We start from the raw sequence: 25152 nt of genomic DNA, 5'->3' as shown, positions 1-25152 counted from the left end.
ACGTAGATAACTCTATTTGTATGGAGCTGTCAAAGTTTGCTGAAATTTCAGCAAGTTTTCATGGTTTTCATTTACCGTCATCTGGGGTGAATCGGGACTACAAAATCAAAATATTGTGCTCTAACATGGTTAAAACTGCTGTTTCAATTTGCCCCATGTGTCCCAATTCGCCCCAGATGACGGTACTGAAAATTTCAGTAGTGCAGATTTCAGTAAATTTAGCTGAATTCAGTAATAAGAAATTGGTGTGTAGGTTAGCGTTGCTGAGAAAAAGAATTAATCAAATGGTTTCAGCACTGCAACTTCAGCGTGTATGATGGGGCCTCTACTGTGAGAAACGTCAAATCCACGTGCGCGCAATTTGGAATCATAACAAACACCGAGAATCAGCTTGTTCTTTGCGAATGTTTAGGAAAATCGCTTTTGAGTGAAAGTTTAATTTAAATCTACTGCTGATTTTAAAATAATTTTGCCAATTTGATCAAAGATGAATAAATACACCGGCTTTAGTGATTTATGTATACCGTACACGGAGTCAATAAAAGATCTAAAAGAAATCTTGAAAGAGCTCATTGAATGTAAGTTTTTTTTTAACTTGCTCAAATACATATTTTGAAATAACGTTTTATTTAAATTTTAGTAGGATACAAAAATGTTGCTATAGAGCAAACATACGATCACGTGAACAACAATGGTTCCAAGAAATCCGATCCAATTCCACCGGCGATAGATTTGACCAATATCAGCGTAAGTTTTGAAAAGACTGTTGTTCAAATCCAGGTGATTAAAATCACCCAATAATTACAGAAAGAGCTCAAGGGCAAGCTGCAACTCCGGAACCGCATAACCATCGTGTATTCCGACGCCTCGGTGACGCTCGTAACGAACCGGTCGGCGAATCTCCGTGGGTACAACCTGGTAGCGGTCATCCCGACGACCCCGGACGCCTTCAACCATGCCTGCCAAACGATGCCCTGCGACATCATCTCGTACAACGCGGACACCGTCAGGGGAAAGATGAGCCGGAAGTACTACTTTCTAGCCGTCAGCAGGAACATTATGCTCGAAATCAAGTACGCGCCGGCCATCGTCAACTCTAACGAGCGCAAAGAGATCATCAACCGCGCTCACAAGTACCACTCGTACGGCAAGTCGAAGAATGTGGTCATTAGCAGTGGGGCACACAACCGTTTTCAGGTGCGCGGGCCGTACGATATCGCCAATCTGGGGCTGATCTTCGGGCTGAGTGAAGAGCAGTCGAAAAATGCTATTCTGGCACTTCCGAGGAAAGTGCTTATTTCGGCGGACGCGAGACGACATGGCAAGGCTGGGATAGTTGTGCGGCGGCAGCAGGATGTGGTCGACAGTGACGACTACTCGGAATCGGAACTCAACGAGGAGATCCAGACTAGTGACGAAGAGGAAGAGGAGGATGTAGATTGTTCCGAGGATGAAGAAATGTGTGAGGATGAGGTTGTAGAGCCACCGAAGAAAGTGGCGAAATATGAGAAATGAAGCCGTACAGAGCTGGTATTTCATTGCTGGAAAGAAAAAATCATGGCTGGGATGTTATGAAGTGGAGGTTGAACACAATATTCAGCATATATATTTATTAAAAGCGTTTTTTCGTCAGTTTGTTGGCAGAATCAGAAAAAAATTTGGTCCACCTCCAAGCGAAACTTATTTGGAGACACCATGGAGATTTTCCCTTGTCCTCTTAAAAAGTGGAGCATCAAAACTTCCCGTCTTCCAAAACACTTTCCTTGTCCCTGATGCGCGGTGGAGATGGGAGGCTGGCAATGGACGGCTGTCATGGTGGTGGAAATCTGGTTCAGGTGGAATTGGTTCAATTCCAAATTATCGATTCCTAGGCAACTTGTCTGTAATCCGCTAAAAATCACCGTCTTCAGTCAAAAGAGAAAAATCAAAAAAATAATTGGGAAAGTGTTTTTTTTTGTTTTAATAGCTTTAATCATTCAAAATTTCGAATATCTAATAAGGCTTTCTAGGCCCAGTGAAAAAAATATAATTTAACTCAAAAATGACGAACTCCTCGTCATAGTGTCCTGATGCAAACAATGATCGAGCTGTAGCTGTCACAGCCCTGCGAAGTATGTTGGCTGACATATCGGGCAGTCAGTCAAATAAACCAGCTAGAAGTCGCTTGACAAAAAAAAATTGCTGGAAAGAGATAGGAAACCTGATGCAAACAAACGTCCAGCTGTCATGTAAACATACTTTGAATGTGTTGGTAAATTTCTGACTAGAAAGCCTTATAGGAAAACTCCCAGATACTTAGCCATAGAGTTATCTAAGCCCGAGCTCACGCACACCAGCACCCCATTTGTTTTGCTGGCGGGTACAAAATTTAACCTCAATCTTTTTCGTGTACGTACACGCAATACATGCGCACGTAGATAACTCTATAGAGCTATCTAAGCCCGATCTCACACACACTAGCACACCATTTGTTTAGCTGGCTGGTACAAAATTTAACCTCACTTTTTTTCGTGTACGTACACGCAATACATGCGCACGTAGATAACTCTATTAGGTGGGAAAAACATACTTGGTGTTGTTTTCAATGAGTTTCCGAACAGAGTATAGAGCTTTATGACGTTTCGCGTACGCACACTAGCGCACCATTTGGTTTTGCTGGCTGACAAAATTTAACCTCACTTTATTTTCGTGTACGTACACGCAATACATACGCACGTAGAATGCTCTATTAAATTTGAAGTGTTTTTCTAATAGTATACTCAAAAATACTAAAAGGTCAAAATCGTCCAAAAATGACATGGGACAATAATGCGTAGAACGGCAGTTAATCCAATAAAAAATGTAGTCTTGTCAATTTATTTTATTACGACCGCTGAGAAACGATAATTTACCGCGAACTACTTTCGGTCACAACATATTTTTTGCATTAAAATTAATTTATTGATCAGAAATGGTTTATAACGAGGTTTTTAATCGTGTTTTTTACCGCTGTACATAAAAATGTATGTATGATTTTAGGACCTTATGCTTTAATTCTCACTTCTTCGTTCTTATAATTTATTCATTTTCAATTTGTCGAATCATAGTTTTCTCAATTGGGTACTAAATTAGTTAATTTTTTTTCTTAGATTCTCCAGTTGAGGCTTATTGTTCACAACGATAAAGCATATTTTTCTGCATGAGTACAATGACAGTTTGTACGACTTCATAGGATTAAAAATGAATTTTTAATCAATTTAAAAAATAACTTCGATGCCATTCTTGACAGAAAAGGTCCTGCTTGACTGCTCGTTCCAAGGGAAACATAGTTGATCCATTGAACAAATGTTGTCTTGTCAATTTATTTTTTTGCATTAAAATGAAAAAAAAAGTGATCAGGAATGGTTTTTAATCGTTTTTTCGTTGTTTATAAAAAATTACAGAGGGTTTTGAGACCCTACTTCTTCACTTCTTCCATAATAGGGACCTAATGGGGTAAAATCGTTTGCTGCGTCGAGTGCCCAACCCCTTGGTCGTGAGCTTGAAAGGGGCGGTACGACATTGCTCTTACGGCCTTTCGTCCCATTTAACTAAACGCGTCTACTAAGACCGTAAGATCAATGAGCTCCAGAACCTGATTCGCAAACTACGCATTTATGAGTAGCTTTCATTTTGACGCATAAATTCGCGCATTTTACGCAACCTCAAACAACCGTGTATGTTTGGTTGTGTGCGTGCGTCAGCTTGTTTGTCAAACCAAACTCCGCTCGTCTGGCAACTCTGGTCCACGGCGCGGCTGCCTCTCCGATTTTCCGACTGTGTGAAATCCAGAATGTGTGTGAAACAAAATGGAGGTGTTTTATAAAGGTGCGTTTTATTGTTAAATAGTGCCGGAAAAACAACTCGAACCGGACCGAAAATACTTTCAATCTGTAGCGCGAGTGTCCGGCGACGGATTGGCGATATTTTTCGCCACTTTTGCGTGTTATTTCGGGCGAAAATGGTGTTTGAAGTTTTGGTGAAGATTTGAAGATTTTTTTTTCTCTTCATTTTCTGCCCGATGACTTCGTTTTATGCTGCTGCTGCTGCGCTGGGGCGCTGTGTTTGAGGGAGCCACTAAAGGAGGAGGAAGAAAAAAAGAAGAAGCAGCAGCAAATACGGCTCTTGCAAGAAGAACAAGAAGTGCACGCAAGCAGCAGCAGCACGAGAGAAGAGAGGCGCAGTTGAGGAAGTGAAAAAGGAAAATAAAAGAGCAGAAAAAATGCTACAGATTGGCAACTTTTTCATACCGTCAAAGTTTTTTGGGTTCCGGAAAATGTCTGCAATTATCGGACTATTTTTTAGTATCTGTGCTGTTGTTTTTGGTTTCGTTGTAAATTTGTGATGGTTTTTTTTTGTTTGTTTTGTTTACCTTTTTCAAAAGTTGATTCTGGTTGGAACTTTAACCGGTAAACACCTCCGCCGAACTTTAAAAGCATCAAATAATTGGACTTATGGTGAAAAGTGCATCTAGACGTTGACTTTTTGGTAAGTAATCCTAAACTTGATTTTTGTGTACCAAAATACATTTGACTTGATACAAAGTTACACCAAAACAAAATAATAATAAAACGAACAAACATTAAAGTCAAAGTACGTATGCCGTGTTATAACCGCAATGACGTAGAATAACTTAATTCATATTAGTTAAGTCCATCGAGAGGTCCAGTAAATTCAATGGTGGCCTTAGTGAGCGTTAGATGTCATTCAAAATGTTATGTATTCTAGGTACTTGAAGTTCACATCGGTGTTAGAGAAGCGCTTATTCGGTGACCAATGTTATGCATTATAAGTACGTGACTTTCACGTCATTGCACAGTGGTCCAGATCGCAAAATTAAGTGGAAAATGGATTTTCCGTAATATGATGAAGTTTTGGGGCTTTGGTGTCTTGAGAAAAGTTGTTGCATATGGAAAGGGGCAACTTTTGGTTTGGGTGGAAATTAGGGTGGTTCACTATAAGGATGATTTTGAAAATCTAACTTTTCAGGAATATTTTTGGAAACTTTTTTGGCTTCTAAAAATCTGTTGGACTTGCCAATCCAAGCAACTTTGTCCAAGATACCAAAATTTTATCTTGTAAACAACGCATTCTACGACCAAATTTATAGTAAGCACATCTGAGCAAACCTTCAAAAATCGATTTTTGAACGTGGCTATCCAGGGTTAAGTTTAAGAGAAAAGTGGTATCCGGGGCACTTTTAGAGCTCTAAAAAACAAACATTTTTATTTTTTGACAAGTCAATTTGGACTTAAGGGTCAAAAGTTACAGCGATTTTTAGGTAAAAACTTTACCTAATCCACCCTTAGGTGGTTGGCGCCTTCCTCAAATTTAAAGGATGCTATCCAAAATCCAAAAAGTGCGTAAATAACACTTAAGTGCTTATAACTTTTGAAAGGGTTGTCAGATCTTCAATGTTTTGGACGCGTTGGAAAGGTCTTTTGAATACCTAGCCAACGATAGGTCCATGAGAGATCCGAACAACGATGTCATCAAAATCTCTGAGATCCGGCCTCCAAAAAGTGCGTAAATAACACTTCAGTGCTTATAACTTTTGATAGCGCGTTGGAAAGGTCTTTTTAATACCTTTCTGAAAATGTGTAGCATGACGGGTTTTCTTACAAAAACCACCCTTTTTACAATCTTCCGGACTTTTGTTAAAATCGTTTTTTTAGCATAACTTTTGAAACGGATCGAATGACGCCAAAACGGACAAAATCGATTCAGCCAATGTCGAGATAATCGAGTGACAATTTTTTTATCAACATCCCACCACACATACAGGCATTTACTCAGAATTTGATTCTGAGTCGATATGTATACATGAAGGTGGGTCTAGGAGGTCTAATTGAGAAGTTAATTTTTCGAGTGATTTTATTTTTTCAGTAAGGTGAGGAAGGCAAAAAGGAAGGATTTTGTTTTTTTGCTCAAAATGGATTGAATGAAGGGAAAATACAAACGATTATCGATATTTTGATTGGCAGGCGATTTCAAAAATTGAAAATAGTGATTTACAAACTTAAAAAATTGGAAGCACGGAATTTTGAATTTAAGAAAAGAAATAAGAAATCTAAAAATATGTACAAAGTTTTTTTTTTAAAAAGGTCCTACACTACAGGCTACTGTCTTTCATATGTTGTTAGAACCCACTCAAAAAAAACTCTAGATATGTTTGCAAATTAAAAAAAAAAAACAATATTTTAAAATTGAGAAATGTAAAAAATATTCAGAGATTTATAAATTTTAAAATACAAATCTCTGGTTAGTTTGCAATTCGTCGTAAGAGCCATCGCGACCTCAGACACTTATTTGAATTTTTCTCTGAAAAAAAAAACAATTTTCGTTGTGTTTCAGTAAAGAGCCTTTAGAGGACGTGCAGATGAACAATTCAAAGCATTTTTGAATTTGGGAATTCGTAAATTGTATGAGAACCAATCGAAAAACTGCTTTGTTTACAACTGGCGCTTAAGACCATTTCTAATCTAATCTAATCTAATCAGACCCTAGCGCAGCCAATCTTTCGAAGGGATCCTGGAGAGTGCCTTAGGTTAGATGACGCCTAGCACTCTTCTTGTCATTTATTAACATTTGTAGTGCGCCATTGCATCGGAATGCATTGGAACATTACAAGCGTAAAAGCGGCCAGGCCTACTGCGTAAAGCCGTATCGCAGAGATGACTCGTAATTGGGTTGAGTTTGAGCACTAATTGTTCGAACAACAACACAATTCTGAATCGACAGGGGAGGAAGAAGCGTGGGGACACACCACCATGCGCTCCGAGATTTTGGTTGTTTTCGTTGGGAGCACCATGCTAAGAAGGTTTGATACTCCGGGACCCTCTGGGATGGGACATTGTATTTCCACGAATGCCCTGGACACTATTTGCCGTGGTTATAGCGCCACAACTCGCTCTACAACTGGCGCTTAAAACCATTTGAAAACATACCCGAGAAAAACAGTACTTGTTCGGTAACTGGGTTTAAAACCTAGCCTTTAAATTGATTCCATAGCTAAGTTTACAAGTCTGGAGTTTTTTTTGAAAAGGTCCAATAAACCAAATTTTCCCGTTTTTGCTTTTTGGGTGTTTTTGAAACCGCCTTGAGTCAGGGATATGAAAAAACGCCCAAAAAGCAAAAACTAAAAATTTAGTTTATTGGACCTTTTTTTTTTTAAAAAAAAAACTCCAGAAGTTTCCTTTAATTGTGACTTGAGCGAGTTGTGGCGCTATAACCACGGCAAATAGTGTCCAGGGCATTCGTGGAAATACAATGTCCCATCCCAGAGGGTCCCGGAGTACCAAACCTTCTTAGCATGGTGCTCCCAACGAATACAACCAAATCTCGGAGCGTACGGTGGTGTGTCCCCACGCTTCTTCCTCCCCTGTCGATTCAGAATTGTGTTGTTGTTCGAACACTCCGTGCTCAAACTCAACCCAATTACGAATCATCTCTGCGATACGGCTTTACGCAGTAGGCCTGGCCGCTTTAACGCTTGTGATGTTTCAATGCATTCTAATGCAATGGCGCACTGCAAATGTTAATAAATGACAAGAAGAGTGCTAGGCGTCATCTAACCTAAGGCACTCTCCAGGATCCCTTCGAAAGATTGGCTGCGCTAGGGTCTGATTAGATTAGATTAGATTAGATTAGAAGTTTCCTTTAATTGTGACTTGAAATTTACCAAAAATTTAAAAAAACTTGTTTTATGTATTACACTTTTTTTTTAAAGGTCCAATAAACTAAATTTTCAATTTTTACTTTTTGGGTGTTTTAAGAACTGCCTTAAGTCACGTGTATTCAAAATCACTCAAAATGCCAACAGTGAACATTTTGTTTATAGGACCTTTAAAAAAAACTCGAGACTTGTTTCTTGCATCCGTTGACCCTGTGGTGGGCTACAGCCCAGTTATCGAGCGCCCAGTTCAAAAGCAGCCCAGTTAAACAACGTCCAGTTACCAAATAAGGGACCATTCATAAACCACGTGGACACTTTTTTGGGAATCTGTTACCCCCCCCCCCCCTCGTGGACAACTGTCCATACAAAAAAAAAAATTTTTTGTATGGATCGTGGACAATCGCCATACCCCCCCCCCCTAAAGTGTCCACGTGGTTTATGGATGGTCCCTAAGTACTGTATGCGTTTAAAAATAAATCACAAAGTCAAAGGTTCAAAAAATTTAAGTTTTAAAAAATTAAAGTACAGAACACCAAAAATGCAAATATTTAACAATACTTCAGTTTGAAAGTTCTAAGAAATTATAATTTCAAAAACTATTTAAATTTAAAAGTTTAGTGGTTCAAAATTTTAGAACTCAATACAGTCCAGACTCGCTTATCCGAAGGCCTTGGAAAAATTGCACTTCGGATAATCGAATCACGAAAAAAATTAACTACTCTAAAATGATTTAGAATTTGTAAATCCAAGATGGCGGCCAAAATAACGATGTTGACATTTTGAAAAAATGCATTTTCAAAATTTAAATATCAATCAAATATTCAAATTTAACAAAAATGGGGTCTCAGAACTCGATTTTGATTTTCAAAGTAAAAACATACAAAAAGAAGAAAACAAAATTTTTGGTCGTGATTCGATTATCCGAAGTCCAATACAAACCTTCGGATAATCGAGGCTTCGGACAATCGAGCCTGGACTGTATTCTATATTACTTTTTCAAAACCACCAATGCGCCATGGGTTTCCTATGTACATAGGACCTTTTGAAAAAGTAAGCGAGTATTAAAAAAAACAAATACCTGAGAATTAAAAAAAAAAATAAAGACAGTTACAATATCCACGAAGTCCTCGTAAAATTTTCCAAACTCAAAATTTACGTTATCAACCAGCCTAAAACATGACGCAATTTTCCTTGACCGCGTTCCTTTTAATGTCCAATGTCTTCAAAATTCTTCGGATAATTAAATCATGGAAAAAATTTGTTTTTTTTTTATTCGTGCTCTCAAACCTCAAGTTCGTCTGATTTCAGTCGTTGTTCGCATGTAAGATTACTGACATGAGATTGTTCAGCCAGCTTATAATATTTGGAGCATTTTGCTCAACTACCCAAAATTAAACAACAACAAAAAACGTAATACGAATATTTCTAAGGTGAGTTTTCATTTTTCGTTTTTCTATTTAATTTGTTTCAAGTTTAGGGCGGTAGAAGGACGTGTAGATGAACAATCTCAAGCAATTTAGAAATTGGTTTTTCGTAAGTAGGTCGAATACCGCTTCGCTTCGCTAGGAGACGGTGATTTTAGCGGATTGCAGACGGGATTTTCGCCATGTGATGTGATGATTGTCTAAGCCCAAGTTGCCTAGGAATCGATAATTGGGAATAGAACCAATTCTACCTGAACCAGATTCTCACCACCATGGCAGCCGTCCATTGCCGGCCGCTCCCATCTCCACCGCGCACCAGGGACAAGGAAAGGGAATTGGAAGAGGGGAAGTGTTGATGCTCCACTTTTTTAAGAGTATTAAGGGAAAATCTCCACGGTATCCTCAAGTAAGTTTCGCTTGGAGTTGGACGGTTTTTGGGAAGGTAAATGGTCTGAGGAGCCGCCCTAGGCGAATGGTAACGACCTTGGGCATTGTTGTTTGAATTCTTCGTGTGTTCTCATTTCTGGAGTTTTTTTTGAAAAGGTCCAATAAACCAAATTTTCAGTTGTTGCTTTTTGGGTGTTTTTCAATACCCCTGACTCAGGGCGGTTTCAAAAACACCCAAAAAGCAAAAACTGGAAATTTGGTTTATTGGACCCTGGGTGCAGAATAGTTGTCCGCAAAGCGGCCTCAATTTAGAACTGTCAAAGCGGAACCAATTTACTGTTCGCATAATTATACCAAGAAGTGGCAAGTATTGTGATCGATCTATAATTTATTTAGTCAGGAATAAAAAAAAATCGATGGCTATTGAGGTATTCGAAGTCAAAACATCTTAATAAGAGGGTTGAAATTGAGATTGGCATAATTCGTCGCTAAAATTTTATAATCGCTTTGTCTCACGCAAAACCTATTTTATGACGCTCTTTTAAATGTTAGCGACGAATTATCAATAACTATGAATAGTACTTTCCAAATAATATTGGATAATCTTACTCCGATATTATCACTACACATCAAAGATACATAATCTCGGAACTTCCATTTCACGAAATTCCAGCCACTTTTGACACAATTTTTCATCACGTGGAAAACAAAAAAAGGCCTCTTTTGGCCGCCCATCGTTTAGTCTACGAAGAAAAAAGTGCGAAGCACTTAATTTTTCATTGAAAACATCAACATCAACAGATCCAAAATGTTTTATAATAATTCACTTCAGCAGCAAAAAATATGTCGCGCTTGAGCTTGAACATGGCCTTCTACTTTGTTTATGTTTACAGCTGTAGTGCAGTTGTATTAGTGGGAAGCAGTGGGGAGCTTTCGAAAATCACGTTACGCATTCTGTCTATTCAGCACCCAGATTGGACCTTTAAAAAAAAACTCCAGATTTCTAATGGGAATGCTTTCACTTCTTCTCATCTCTTATTGGATGAATTCTATCAGTCGCCCGCCCAGGCTATTTTTAGCGAGGTAGTTTTAGATTCAATTTTAACTGCGCTTGCAAACCTTGCATGCAATCTTGTTTGAGTTCTGATGTCCAACTTGCATTCAATGTGATTCTAAGTCCGATTCTTGGATTCAACTATACCAGTCTAATTCCTCCTCAAGCTATCAATGCTCCACGGTTAAGTGGAAAGCATTTTGCTTGCCAATCCTAAGGACAGGGGATCGAACCCCGCCGTGACAGCTTGAAGTTTTTTCATTAATTCCAAATTCGATGAGTCCAGAACTTTCTCGTTGGGAGCAGATGGGTATCGAACCCAGAACCATTCGCTTATAAAGCGAACATCGTAACCATTCAGCCACGACCGCTCCCTGCTTTCGTAAGTAGGTCGAATACCGATGCCAAAAGGTCTTTGTTTAAAAATGGCTCTTACGTCTTTTTGAAAACTAATCAGAGATTTCAAGGTTTGAATCGAGCCAAGATAGTCTAACCTGATCAAACCCAGCGTAGCCATTTTTTCCAAGGGATCCTGTAGAGTACCTTAAGTTAGCTTAAGCCTAGCCCTCTTCCTGTAATTTATTAACATTTGTAGTGCTTTGTGGTTTGGTTGCACCATTGCATTAGAATGCATTGAAGCTACGCAATCGTTAAAGCGGGCAGACCTACTGCGTATAGTTTAATGCAGAGATGATTTGTTGAAGTGGGTTAAGTTTGAGCACGGCGTGTTCAAACAACAATAATTGTTAATTATTCTGAATCTACATTGGAGGAAGAAGCGTGGGGACACGATACCATACGCTCCGAGTTTTTATTTTGAACAAAATTATTCGTTTGGAGCACTATGCTTAGAAGTTTTGGTGCTCCGGGTCTGACGTCAGATCTTGGCTCATTTTTCTCTGTAGACATCTGTTAGGTCCAAACGACTTCAGTTTGGTTTATTGAGAATTATAACCTCTTTAGCACAGTTACTACTGATATCTCCGATTAAAAAACGTGTTTTTTTATAATGAGACTGTAGGAAGTTAGATTTGCAATCCAGAGGTCGTGAGTTCGAATCACAAGAAATAAAGATATTTTTTTCCGAAATTTAAATTAACGATAAGGACTGATTCGACTGCAGGTCACCCAGTTCCCGTCCACACAATCAACGACTGTATTGATTCAAGTAATTCCATGCACTGCGCAGGGCACCTGTTCCGAGCGGTGCTTAATAAATCAAAGCTTGGCTTTCCAGCCAGCAACAACCCCTCCTGTATTAGCACGAAAAGTGGTTTTCAAAGTGGTCGACACTGTCGCATCTTCTAGTCGACTCTTGTGAGGCAAAAAAAACTAAGGCTCTCTCCCCCATTTGCTTTGAGGGCTCTTGGTTTTTTCGTCGTCATTTCCCTCCGGTTATCCGAAAAAAAGCGGACTCTCGGACACTGCTGGCGTGGCTTAGGTGGACCTGGTGGATGATGTCGCTGTTGCTTTTTTTTTGTTTCTCAAGCATAATGATGGCGAGTTGAGAGTTTGTGTATATAGGAGAAGTTATGTTACAGCTAGCCTGTAGTCAGCAGTGGTGGGTCGGTTTTTCGCCAAGTCTCGACGACGACGACGGTGTTCCCGACTTCTTGTTACCCACAGCCTTCGCTACGCGGCCGGAATGCAAATGTATTGGTGCAACCTCCCGGAAAGCAATCGAACAAATACAGAAAACGACGCAGATTCGAATCATTTGTCGACCACGGACGTAAGGTGTACCGATGTGATGATGATATGAACGGATCTCGCTCTCCGGAAGAGGGGACCCAGCAGCAGTGCTGTCAGCGGTCCAGGTGGCATTGCTGGGCCAGTTTGATTTTAAAAAGCTCAAACTGGTTGCACTGGTGTGGCTTTTAATCAAACGAGGTAAAAGATGAATACCACAACCAGATGAAATGTAAATTATCGCCGTATCGGCCATTGTACAAAATGTAAAACGCAAAACGCATTTTCACATTAATAACACTTTCTAAAACCCCCAAAAAATAATTAAGAATCACAAACTTACAAATCCAATGTGATTCAACGTGCGAAAAAAAAGTTGCCAGCTTCAGCGGAGCCGTCGCCGCCATAATCGAAACCCGAAAAGTTAATTAATTTTTGCCACTCCCCTTTGCTCGTCTCGATGAGAAGTCATCGCGGATCAACGGTGTTTTGGGGAGGATGCGCGCACAGCAGCAGCAGCAGCATAGCGTTCCCCCAGGGTTACCGGAATGCCGTTTTTTCCAACCTTCTTGCTTGATATGCTGTTTGATCTGGAACTGAACCTTCCAGAATGTAGCGATGTATGTGTCGTGTGATTGAAATGTTATTAATCAATGTTATTTTATAATTTGATCTGAGATTTCATTGCTTTTAAACAAAAGTATTTTTAGTTGCAATAGAAAAATCTAAAATAACAACCAAAATATATAAAAAAAAATATTCTGATCACATCCATCACATATTTCACAACCTTGCGCAACTTATAAATCTCACTTACCTAGTAGGCATAGCCAGTTCAGTTTAAAATAGGTTCTTAAATTTCAGAACCATAACAAATTTCAAATGCCGATGACATTGTGCAATTTGTAATACTTATCGTTTTTATTTTTTTTTGGAAAAAGTTGTTAATCCACTTCCCAGTGAGAATTTTGCCTAATTTAAGGAGTGATATTCAATGACAGGACTGGCAGATCCTACGATGGCTTTCATAATGGGCCATTTACCATCACTTAACTATTAGACTATGACAAACAAACAAACAAGCTTTTTCCTGTGTGACAGCTGGTTAAAATCGCCAACAAATACAGACAAGCAAACAAAGGTGGCAAACTTTTAAAAAGTTTGAGTTTGTTTGTTTGTTAGTCTAATACCTCCTTAAGTTAAGTAGAATGTAGAAAAAGTTAGTTACTTTGCAGTTGTTTGTTTACCTTTGATATGGAGACGTCAACTTACCCTAAAATATTTTAATTTTCCAAATCATACGTCAAGTCACTTATTTGCTAATTTGCTTACTTTCCCATTGTAGAAGATTAGATTCCTTTGTATGGATTCAAATACCTACGCTACGTACTATGTTCTAACTACTGGAAGTTTCATGATTAAAATTGTTTCATGATTAAAATGAGTGGAAGACGATTTAAGTTTTAAGTTTTGCCAGGCGCAAAACAAACTGTCAAACTTTGTGAGCATTTTTTCTCGAAACACCGAGTAGATCGAGCCGGGTGCCACGATATCTCGAGATTGGATGGACCGAATTGGCTGAAATTTTGAATGAAGACTCTCAAAACATACGTGCATGACGAAGTCCGATTTTGAAAATCTATTTTTATAAAAAAATACGAAAATCTAAAACTGACTATTTTTCATATGAAAAATACAAAAATATTTTTATCTTTTTTTAAAATAAACTTTTTGAAAAACGGCCTTCGTCATACACACAGGACCGCTTGAACGAGTCTTCACCAAAATTTTGAGCCAATTTGGTCAAAGCAGTGTTGAGATGTCGTGGCACCAGTTTTTTGAAACTACTAACTTAAACAGCTATATCTTGGCAATGATTCAACCAAATGACGTCAAATTTATTTTCTTAACAGTTGAAAATTTATATTTTAATGCCCTGAAAACAGATTTAAAAAAAAGTTCAAGTGTGTGCTCATACAAACCCTTAACATTTTTGTCAAATTACATGTATGTATCCCCTTAAGTGATTGTAGATATGCCATAAGATTTTTAAAATCAACTATTGGTATTGCTGCCTATCATTGATAAGTGGCTAATATGTTATTTGACCAAAATTGAGTTTATTGCTCTATATTGTGTCTTGTTGTCTAAATAATCCCCTGAAACTTTTTTTTTCAAAAAAGTATATGGTTGACCATACTCTTCATTGTCCTGAAGTTTGGTTGAATTTGGTTGCCGCAGACCCGAGTTATAATTAAGCCCGATAGACGGGCATGAATGTATGTCAAACGTGTTCTGCCCTAAATTCTCTTTAGCCAGTTGTCGCATTTATAGCAACTTTTAGGGTGTGTCAAGATAGCACGACAAGATTGAAACTTCTGTCATAAGAAAAGGGGCAACAATGCACGGAGTTTTTTTTTCGGTTTTTGAATATCTTCGGATTGAAATCAAATTTTAGGGATCTGTGAAATGTAGAGAGATCAAGTACCTAGAATGCATAAAATGCGTCAGAAAAAATGCGCTTCCCTAACACGGATTGAAACTTCAAGTACCTACAATGCATACCATTTCTAACTCATAATTAAATTTCTCTAACCTCTCGATGAACTAAACCAACAAAAACTACGTTATTGATCGCTGTTCAGGATTATGTCACGGCATAACTATTTTATATTTTTGATATTGTTAGAGATAAACCCTAATTCTAAAGTTTTGAAACTTGTTAGTGTTTACTTTTTATCAAGTCAAGGTGTTATATCTGTATTATACGACTGTTTTCATCATGGTATGATCGTTGAAAAAATAGTTTATATAAGTGCCTATTGTTGGTTTCATCATGGTATGATCGTTGAAAAATAGTCAATAAACAAGTACCGCCGTTTTCATCATGGTATGATCGTTGAAAAATCCTCGTCTTCCTGTACGGAACCCCCCGTCCAAATGTAACCTTCCATAACAGATGAATGAACGGACCCCCTGCTGCCTGTCACTTTGCTCTCGTTACACGACAGGACACCCAGTCATCCCGATTCCAGAACTCTCAACAACTCGTAAGGTTGACACACTAAAAAACAACAGTTTCTATAAGCAATGTTTCTCAGAATTTTTGCACCGTGTCATTTTCCGTTCCTGTATCGGATGCCGGGAGGGAGGGCTTCACCAACACACATTGACCGTGCGGTGATATTATTTACGATTGTGGGTGTGAGATACGCGCGGTCACGCTCCTCTCACACAAACTGTTACAGTTTCAGTTGCTTTGCCCTCGTGTCCGGATAGGCGTTTGGGTTTGGTGGTGTGCGTGAGATGGGTGCGATCGCACCAACACAGGCACGATTCGTTTGGGATTTTTGCGATGGTGTGCGTGTTAGCGCGCTTCGGTCGGATAATAATTATTGAATTGAAAGTTTTTTTTTTCGCCACATTCGTCTCTGAAAGAGGTACGGAGAAACAATGATGTCGGCGTATGTTTTAATTTTAATTGTGAGTTTAGTGGCTTTGAGCTAAAGTTGAAAAGGCGATTTTTGTCGTGGAAAAATCGTCCGGACGTGGTCGTGACTATCGGGAAAAGTAAGTTCGCGGGATTCGGTGCGTCGTGGCGGTGGAATTTGGCCTGGATTGACGTCGGAACACACGGGATTCTCGATCGGGATGAAATTTTGTGACGATGAAAATTAATCAATGAGACAGCTCGCTCTCATTCGCCATCGTCGTCGTCGTCGGCCATTCGGGTATGTTAATGGTTGGAGCACCATTTGAAAAGAGAGAAACCCAGTGGGGGGAAAAAAGAAGAATCTGTTCGTTTGTTCCGACGAAGTGAAATCGCGTTTTTTTTTCTTTTTTTTTTCTGGTATGAGTACTGGATTGGGGTCCGGTCTGAAATTCTCATTGATTTTTCTCGATTGTGATTGTGGCTTCGGTAGTGATGAGCAAAGGTCTTTTAAGTTTGAAAGGTGTCAACCTGAAAGTTGTCCAACATGTCGGAACTTATTAAGATGCAAGTGTGTGTAACTTTTCAAGCTAAATATTCGTAAAAACATCAAAACAAAATATCGTAGAAAACATTCAGTGTGAAAAACAAAGTTTTTTTTCCGTCTCCTCTTTCTCGTGACATTCTTCACACGCTTATGTCAGATTTGAGTTTGTATTTTTGCCCTATTCCATGTTTTTGTACAAATTTTCTTAACAGAAGCAAGAAAACAAGTTATTTTCGATAGTGTGTGTTTCGAGAGTAAGAAAAATTCCTTCGGCTCGAGAAAATCGATTGCATGCGGGTGACATTTTTAATTGGAAAAATGAGTTTTGAGGTTAGAATCATCTAGAGCATTGTCTCGGGCAGTGTTGGTGGGTTGGCAGCAGTGTATGACACTCGGAGAGCGAAAAGTGTGCTTTCGAAAACCGTCATAAAAAAAAAACCTTTACACAGAGTCGTCCGTCGACGGTTGGTAATGGTTGTAGCAGCAGCAGCAGCAGCCAGAACAGGCAGATACACAAGCCCCGAGAGGTAATAATAGAGGCTAAAAAGGGAGCAGAGGTGAAAAAGAAGAAAAATAATAGGGTAACCTACCATTGCGGGGTTTCGGGAGTGAAGAAAAGAAGAGAAGAAAAAAAAACAAGAAAGTCCCATAAATGAGTGAACTTGGGAGACGCCAAAGTGCCTCCTTTTAAGTGATTGTGTGTACACAGTGTGTGACGACGAAGATGTCCTCTCTTTCTGGTGGTGGTGAATGGACGAAGAAATGCAAACTAGTAGCAAGAAGAAACATCGTCCCAACTTGAAAGAGAGCAAGTCCAAATGGCCACAAAGAATAACAACAACAACAACAACAAAAACAACAGCACACAATAACGGCTAATAGAATGATGAAAACGCGAAAACGGCAGCAGAAGTAGCAACCGCCGTACCTATTTCGGACATTCGAAACGAGTCCAGCAGTGGAAGCAAAAGAAGCTGCAAGTCCCGTGCGGACTTGGACTTGACTTGAACTGCAGAGAAGCCTGTTTTTCTTTCTTTCTTTCGATTTCGGTAATGTTGGTGAACAACTCTCGTGACCGAGGAGGAACCGCGAAAGCAAAACCAACAACAACAAGAAGCCCAAGAAGAAATAATGGATCGCAATGTTAATACACAAATCGTAACAATTTGGAATCCTCTCGCGGCGCGCGCTGTACAGTACGGGGCTTGAGAGGAGTAGGATTCCATTTTGTGAAATCAAAATGTGTATATGCGTTCAGCGATTAGAGAGACACGAGTGTGGGGTTGATGGATTGACGTCTGAACTGTGAGCACAGAGACGATGGTTTCAAGTCAGCAGCAAGCACACAGTTCGAGAACGAAAATGTAGCTTGTTCTTTGTGGTACGGTATCGGATTTTGCGAGTGGCCTTGGGCGAATGAGTTCGAAATTATTATTTTTTAACGCAATAGAGTTGAGGCCTTTACAAACTTGACTTAAACATTTTGGTCTTCGATCTTGGTAGAGGTCGACTCTGCGCAAAAAAAAAACATTTTCCAATTCTTAGTCAAAATGCTTTTAAAATTGAATGAACTTTATTTTTTCTCTTAATTTCACTCAATAACTTCGGCTTATTCTAATACAGTCCAGACTCGATTATTCAAAGGTTTGCATGGGACTTCGGATAATCGAATCATCACAATTTTTTCCTCGCATTTTTTTTATTTTCGTACTTCAAACATCAAAATTGAGTTCTGCGACCTAAATTTAGTCAAATTTGTCTGCTTGATTGCCCATTATCTAATCTAATCTAATCTCTAATCTAACCCTAGCTCGAGGACATCCTGGAAAATGCCTTAGGTTGATTAACGCCAAGCATCCTCTTGTCATTATTAACAATTTCAGTGCCCCAATGCAATAAATTGCTTTGAAACACCACAAACGTTAAAACGGCCAGGCCAACTGCGTAAAGTTAACCGCAAAGATGTTTCGTTGAATTGCATTGAGTTTGAGCACGAATGTTCAAACAACAACACATTTCAGAATCTACAGGGGAGGAAGACACGTGGGGATCCCCCGCTCACGTTCCTGTTTGTTATAGCAATAAATCGTTGGGAGCACCATGCTAAGAAGTTTTGGTGCTCCGGGACCCTCTTGGATGGGACATCGTATTTCCACAAATGCCCTGGACACTACTTGCCGTGGTTATAGCGCCACAACACGCTCTTGACTGCTTGATTGCCCATTAGATAAAAAAGGCATTTCTGGAGTTTTTTTTGAAAAGGTCCAACAAACCAAATTTTCAGTTCTTGCTTTTTGGGAGTTTTTAAAACCCCTGACACAAGGCGGTTTCAAAAACATCCAAAAAGCCAAAATTGGAAATTTGGTTTATCGGACCTTATAAAAAAAACTCCAGATAATTCAATATTTCATCCCCGACATTTTGGCCGCCATCATGTCTGCCTGTGTGGATCAATCGGACCGCGCACTGGACTCACAATCCAGAGGTCGCCGGTTCGAATCCCGAGGCGGACGCAAAAATGTTAAGTGTAAATATAGGTATTCGGTGCCCTCTCCCCGTGCCCTAGCGTGGCTCACGGATATATGAAAAAGACAAAAGTGTTCAATTTCGAACGCCTCGACCGGAATTTTGTAGCAATATGGCCCCAGAACATAACCTGAAATTTTGAGCGTATTTGGTTAAGGTTTAGTACTTCCACCATTGACCTGAAGTTAGTATGGAACTTCTAAAAATTTACTATGGGAAATTTTCACTTTTAACCTCTTCATAGAGAAAGTTTCCCAAAACCCAATCAAAATTTCCTATTCTCAGGTTTCTCATAGTTTTTGATCCGGGGAACAACTTTGTACAACATTGCAAAGCGCTAGTAATTGATCCCGAAAAGATACAGGATATTTTTTGGAGTACGGAAACAAAATTCAACGTTCTCTAAAAATTTGTCTGTATCTTTCCGGGATCAATTCCTAGCGCTTTGCGATGTTCTACAAAGTTGTTCCCCGGATCAAAACCTATGAGAAACCTCTATTCTGAAAAAAATCATACGGCATAGGAAAACTTTCTCGAAGAAGAGTTAAAAAGTTGAAAATAAATAAATTAAATTTATTGAAATTTCTTTATAACTTCAGATTAAGAGTGGAACAACTAAACATTAACAAAATGCGCTCAAAATTTCAGGCTAGCTTCTGCGGTTATAATGCTACAAAATTTCGGTCGAGGCGTTCGAAATTGAACACTTTTGTCTTTTTCATATATCCGTGAGCCACGCTAGCCCATACCTTCACACTTAGCAGACCCGGGAGGCGGAGTCTTGTCGCGAAAAGAACGATACACGCCTGTGGATCCGTTGACGAAACCGCAAGGTTTAAGAGGGCCACATTATAAGGTGTTACGTCGATTCCGTTCCGTTCCGTTCTTGGATTTAAAAATTCTAAATCACTTTAGAGCAGTTTAGGGGTCATACTTAATCTCAACAATCAAAAAAAGGACAACGAAAAAATATAATGTTATATAATCAATCATATTTTGTGGTTCAATAATCCGAAGTGAAATTTCGCCCAAGCCTTCGAATAATCACCAGTTGTGTTGGTCCGAGCCGGGATTTGAACCCCGATCTACCGCTTACGAGGCGGAAGCGTTACCACTGGGCTATGTGGCTCGGTGATCTTTTCCCTTCTGGAATCGATTGCTTAGTTAAGGGAAGGTAGTGTATCGTCACAAACTGGACCTTATCACGACACCTTAGGGAGGCGACCTATGGAATGTTAACATTAACCTTAACATGTTAACATTAAGTTGAGAATGAAACTGCCACTGAATCTGCTTTGTAAATGCCGGCCCCGATACTCTGCAAGGGTGTTCCCCTCAGGAACTGGGAAAGATTTACTTTACTTTTACTTACTTCGAATAATCGAGTCTGGACTGTATCTTTTGCCTTTATAGTTTTATTCATGTTTTACAGCCAATTTTTAATTTGTTTTGCTTGTTTTTCACATTTACTCCTATAGAATGATACCATTATCATCATTTTTATTTGAAAACTTGTGAATAATTCGCTTATTTCTGCATTTAAAATCAAATAATGTTTGATTACTTTTTGACTATCTAATCTTATTATAAGTTTTGAATTCGGTGACCACCCAATTGGCACAAAACATAAAAGTTTAAGAAAGCAAACGTTTTCTCAAACTCATTATTATTTTGTAAGTTTTGTGACATTTCCTTGCTTCGAAATTTCCCAAATCAGACTCGAAATTTATAATTTAGATTTTATTTTATTTTCGACTAGTCGACTAGTCGTGAACAGAACACTGATGAAGTCTGCAAATAGTAGTAAAACACAAATGTGCTTTAGAGTAGTTAAGCTTAAGTTCGACAATCATATAAAAGACAACTAAAAATGTCGTTATTTAATTATTCGAAGGGAAATTTTTGCTGGGCCTTTGGATAATAGAGTCTGAACTGTAATAAAAGGGAAAATCAATTTGCTTGCGAAGTCCTAGCAAATTTTTCAGCTAGCTTGGAAGATTTCGATATTACAGGGCGTTTTGAAGTGTTTAAATGACTGAGATATTGGTATATTAGGTTATGATGTATTTTTATTTCAAAGCTGGTCTTCTACCTGAAAATTATTGCTTGAATTTTCTCGTTTTGCTAAATTGAAGAAATTTAGCTCACAATCAATGGACAAAATCGGCATTAGGGGAATTATACCATTTCTCAGCCTATTTCTATTATCGGCCTATCAGCACTTTGATCATGAATTACAGCTTTCCTAAAGTGTTTTTGACTGTTCCAAAGTAATAAATAGCTCAAACAAAAGTGAGCAAGCAACTCTGCATTGTTGATACATCTGAAAATGTTGATTTAATAGCGCAAAACGGCAAAAGTGATGAGAATTGGCCGAACGGCTTAGACTGATTAAAATGGTTATATTTCCCCTATAATGATTGTATAATTCTGGAGTTTTTTTTTTTTAAAGGTCCAATATGCCAAATTTCCAGCATTTGCTATTTGGGTGTTTTTGAAACCGCCTTGAGTCAGGGCTATTTAAAAACACCCAAAAATAAGGCTGGTACAAATTTTATTTAAAGTTTTTGTCCCCCCCCCCTTCCTTCAATGTTGGCCCGAAAAATCGAGGGGCAAAAAAATATTTTTTTTCAAAAAACTTCAATATTTTTATGAAAATTTAAGTGCAATTAGTTAAAATCAATTTAAAATGAATTCCCCTGCGGTTAGAATCATTTTTATCATGTTTGGGTTGATTTAAAAATCTTTTGAATTTATGAAAATTTTCGATGTCTACTATCGCTAAAGTTTTTTTTTTTCGATAAAATTTTTGTTTTCGTCAAATTTACCATTTTTTGAAAACTTTTATTGCAAAACAACTGAACTAGTGTAAAATATATTTTAAAACACTTTTTCCATGCAAATGTTGAAACTATGGCATGTTATTTTAATATTTATATTTTTTTTTTCAAAGTTTATGATTTTCGTCGTACTTTGAAATTTTGGAAACTTCTGATTGCAAAACAACTGGATAGATGTGTAATGCATTTCAAAACATTAAAATGTTGAAACCGTGGCCTGTTTCTGATCTTCCATACAAATGCTTCTTGCTTGATTGGTACCCCGATTTGATAGATCGTTCACACAGTCATGCAAATCAATCGCCAAGGGAGGTGACGGGACGTGCGCGCTCCGGAAGTGATACCGGTCGTGTCCCGGCATCAGGTTCCTTCAGAGTTTCTCCCCCCATTCGCAAAACCAGATCCCACAGAACTGTACACGTAGATAAAAACTGTACAATCTGCTCTGCCAGGTCTGCTGCGTCGTCGTCGTGTGGTCGTCACACTTTTAGGTGAGCAAAGAAGCATAATAGCAACGCTTTGTGACCGAACCCCCGGGCCCGGACTCGGGAGTTGGCGGTTCTGGCGAAGCTTGACCCAAGTGGAGCGACGCGTCTATTCCGACTCTGGACTTGACGACGACTTCTGCTGCTGAGAGCGAGAGAGATTGAGTGGAACGCAGAGAGTGAGGAAAAAACAAGCAAAATATCAGCAAGAAGACAATTGGGCAAGAGCTTGGACGATTTGAGAGGGTTTTAATTCCGTTTTCTTGTGGCGTATTTGTGTATTTGGGATGTACGCGTTTACACATGCATACACGGACGATCGGCCCCATAACGGCCAGCAACGCTAATCGAACCAGGTCCGGATCGATGAAGATGGATTCGACGATTTGGGTTTGCCTTGTTGGTGTCGTCGTTGTTGCACTCATCCACACTCAAAAGTGCCGTAATGAATGCCAACAGCAGCTAAAAAAACAGACACATTTCTCACCACACCACAGAGTTTTGCATGTTCTCTCTCTCTCGCGGTGAAGTGTCGCACACATTTCTTGAGATGTGTTTGTGACGCTTTTTGCACCATAGAGTTATCTACGTGCGCATGTATTGCGTGTACGTACACGAAAAAAAGTGAGGTTAAATTTTGTACCCGACAGCAAAACAAATGGCGTGCTAGTGTTCGTGAGAACGGGCTTAGATAACTCTATTTGCATCGGCTATCACCATCTTTGTGGCCACTTTCGAAAAAGTTAAATTAAAAAAATCTTGAGGTAACTTTCAAAGCGTCATAATCAATCATTCCACATGACTGCCTTAAATAAAAAAATCATCTTAAAATTCAACATTGAAAAAAAATCATCATCCTAACCAGTAACCATTTTCAAACATATGTCGTTAAAAGTACTTGTACTCCGTGCATACCTCTCTTTCTCTCTCTTGTACTGCTTGGCTCAGAATTTTCCATTCGAGCTAAAAATATCCCGCGACATGTCACGACAGAGGGGGCAGTGCCAAATTTTGCGACGTTTTCATAACATGCCTTTTGAAAAAACGTGTATCCTAATTCTTGTCACGCAAAAAATCCTCTGATTAAAGATTTGTTGGTTTTTTCTGTACTTTTGCATGTTTGCCTACTTATCAAAAAAGTTAATTTTTTTTAGATCTGTCAACGCTACCTTGAATTAAAAATACTTAGTAAATACTTGATTTAAATTGATTTTTGCAGTTCCGTTGTAAAACTCCTTACTTTTGCTGACATTCTCGAACGACGAAACAGCCTACTTTTCTCTACCAAAAACAACAGAAACGAATAGCAACCCTTTTCAAAATAAATGCTGAAAAGTTCTACTTTTCAGCACTGAAATGGATGCTGGAAAGTTTAACTTTTCAGTACTTGTTTGGAAAATAATTCTTTTCAACATTTTTTTTTATTTAATCGATTTATTGACTAAATACATGCACATTTGACCTATTATTTCTTGATTTTCGGTGAACCTCGTTGGATAAATGGACTCGTGCTGAAAAAATCCTCTTTTTGCAACATGTTGCATAAACTACTATTTCAAATTTAGTCTTTGTGTAATTTTAATAAAAGTGATTTTCTGAACTATCTTACTGTAGATTGCTAGATAACATTGGAATGAACGTAGTCGTTAATTTGAAGATTTAACAACCTTGGTGAGAATGGTTTTTTTTAAATTAAAAAAAATATTTTGAAGAAAATACTATGAAAATCATTATGAAATATTTTTTTAATCTGATTTTTTTTTTTGGAAAACGAACAACATAGCTTCTTACGGAAATTATTTTTAGACAGAGACTTAAAATGTAATACAAGGTTCATAATTTTCTGGAAGTCAAAATTTCTATCTGATTCGTTTTGTATCATTATTAAAAAACTAATCATCAATTCAATACAAAAATGACTGATAATGACAGACTCAATGATCCGAAGTTTCGGCTATCCAAAGTTCGACTATCCGGGTAATCGAATCACGAACAAAAAAATCTTTTTTTTTATTCTTAATTTTTAACAACTAACAATTAAATAATAATTATTAGACTGGTACTAATATTCTTTGAAGTTTTAAATCACTAGATTAGTTTACGAGTCACACTTAAGCACGACTATCAAAAATAAGCCAACGCCGATATTCGAATCGGAACAAAATATCATTGAATTTATGAATTTTATTTTTGTCCTAGATTTAAACATTTTGTTCCGATCTGTGGTACTAAAATTCAAAATTTCTCGGATAAGTTTTCAAAAGGTTCTATGCGCCAGTTGTAACCATAGTTTCAACATTTGCTTGGAAAAAGTGTTTTAAAATGTATTTTACACTAGTTCAATTGTTTTGCAATAAAAGTTTTCAAAAAAATGTAAAATTTTACGAAAACAAATATTTTAGCGAAAAAAAACTTTAGCGATAGTAGACATCGAAAATTTTCAAAAATGCAAAAGATTTTTAAATCAACCCAAACATGCTAAAAATGATTCTTAACGCAGGGGAATTCATTTTAAATTGATTTTGACTAATAGCACTTAAATTTTTAAAAAATATTGAAGTTTTTTGAAAAAAACATTATTTGCCCCCTGATTTTTCGGGCCAACTTTGAAGGGGGGGGGGGGGGACCAAAACATTAAATCAAATTTGTACCAGCCTTACTTAAAAAAAAAATAATCAAAATTCGATTTGTGTTAAAGAAAGAATCAAATAAGTGTCGGAGGTCGCAATGGCTGTAACAGCGTATTGCAAACTAACTAACTTGAAAGATTAAAAAGTCTTTATTTGATTTAAAATGCATAAATAAGCGTTTTGCAAAGTATTATGAATTATTAAAAAAAAAACAATGAAATATTTAAATTTATCAGGAGTTGCTCTATAATTTTTCAAAGAAAGAAATCTATGATTTGAGAAAGGCTATCAAATCAGTATTGGCACCTTAGCTCTAAAGCTCGAAAAAAAGAGGGGTTTTGTATGGAAATTCTCTCTTTTTCTCGAGCTTGGGAGTTTAGGTGTTAATGAAAGGACACAATCCACAAAAAAAAAAAAAAACAATTCGAAATTTGAAAATTTTGAGTC

The 25152-nt window shown here is 38.1% G+C and overlaps 2 protein-coding genes across 11 annotated transcripts in view; both read left to right on the top strand.

The window, feature by feature from the left end:
* Window positions 1-358: 358 nt before the first annotated feature.
* LOC6034875 (ribonuclease P protein subunit p30) lies at window positions 359-1522 on the top strand. Its single transcript, XM_001845092.2, has 3 exons — window positions 359-578; window positions 641-747; window positions 808-1522. The coding sequence occupies exons 1-3, from the start codon at window positions 488-490 to the stop codon at window positions 1513-1515; spliced, it is 906 nt and encodes a 301-aa protein (XP_001845144.1). The 5' UTR covers window positions 359-487; the 3' UTR covers window positions 1516-1522.
* Window positions 1523-3757: 2235 nt separating this feature from the next.
* The window catches only part of LOC6034877, a 68315-nt gene continuing 46920 nt past the window's right edge, over window positions 3758-25152 (top strand). For 6 of the 10 annotated variants that reach the window (XM_038251825.1, XM_038251824.1, XM_038251822.1 and 3 more), the window contains exon 1: window positions 3758-3846. The gene's annotated coding sequence lies outside the window, so the exon portion shown is untranslated. The other 4 variants (XM_038251821.1, XM_038251818.1, XM_038251820.1 and 1 more) reach the window with 4 other exon arrangements.

This window comes from Culex quinquefasciatus, chromosome 2, assembly GCF_015732765.1.
Source record: "Culex quinquefasciatus strain JHB chromosome 2, VPISU_Cqui_1.0_pri_paternal, whole genome shotgun sequence".
NCBI classification, from domain to species: domain Eukaryota; kingdom Metazoa; phylum Arthropoda; class Insecta; order Diptera; family Culicidae; genus Culex; species Culex quinquefasciatus.
Note: the sequence above shows the minus strand (reverse complement) of the source record. Positions and strands in the feature narration are given on the sequence as shown.

What these genes read in the sequence shown, in the direction of transcription:
- LOC6034875 (XM_001845092.2), top strand. Translation starts at nt 488, where the DNA reads ATGAATAAATACACCGGCTTTAGTGATTTATGTATACCGTACACGGAG. An exon ending in CTTGAAAGAGCTCATTGAAT is followed by an intron (nt 579 to 640) that starts GTAAGTTTTTTT and finishes TTTAAATTTTAG; the next exon opens with TAGGATACAAAAATGTTGCT. An exon ending in TAGATTTGACCAATATCAGC is followed by an intron (nt 748 to 807) that starts GTAAGTTTTGAA and finishes CAATAATTACAG; the next exon opens with AAAGAGCTCAAGGGCAAGCT.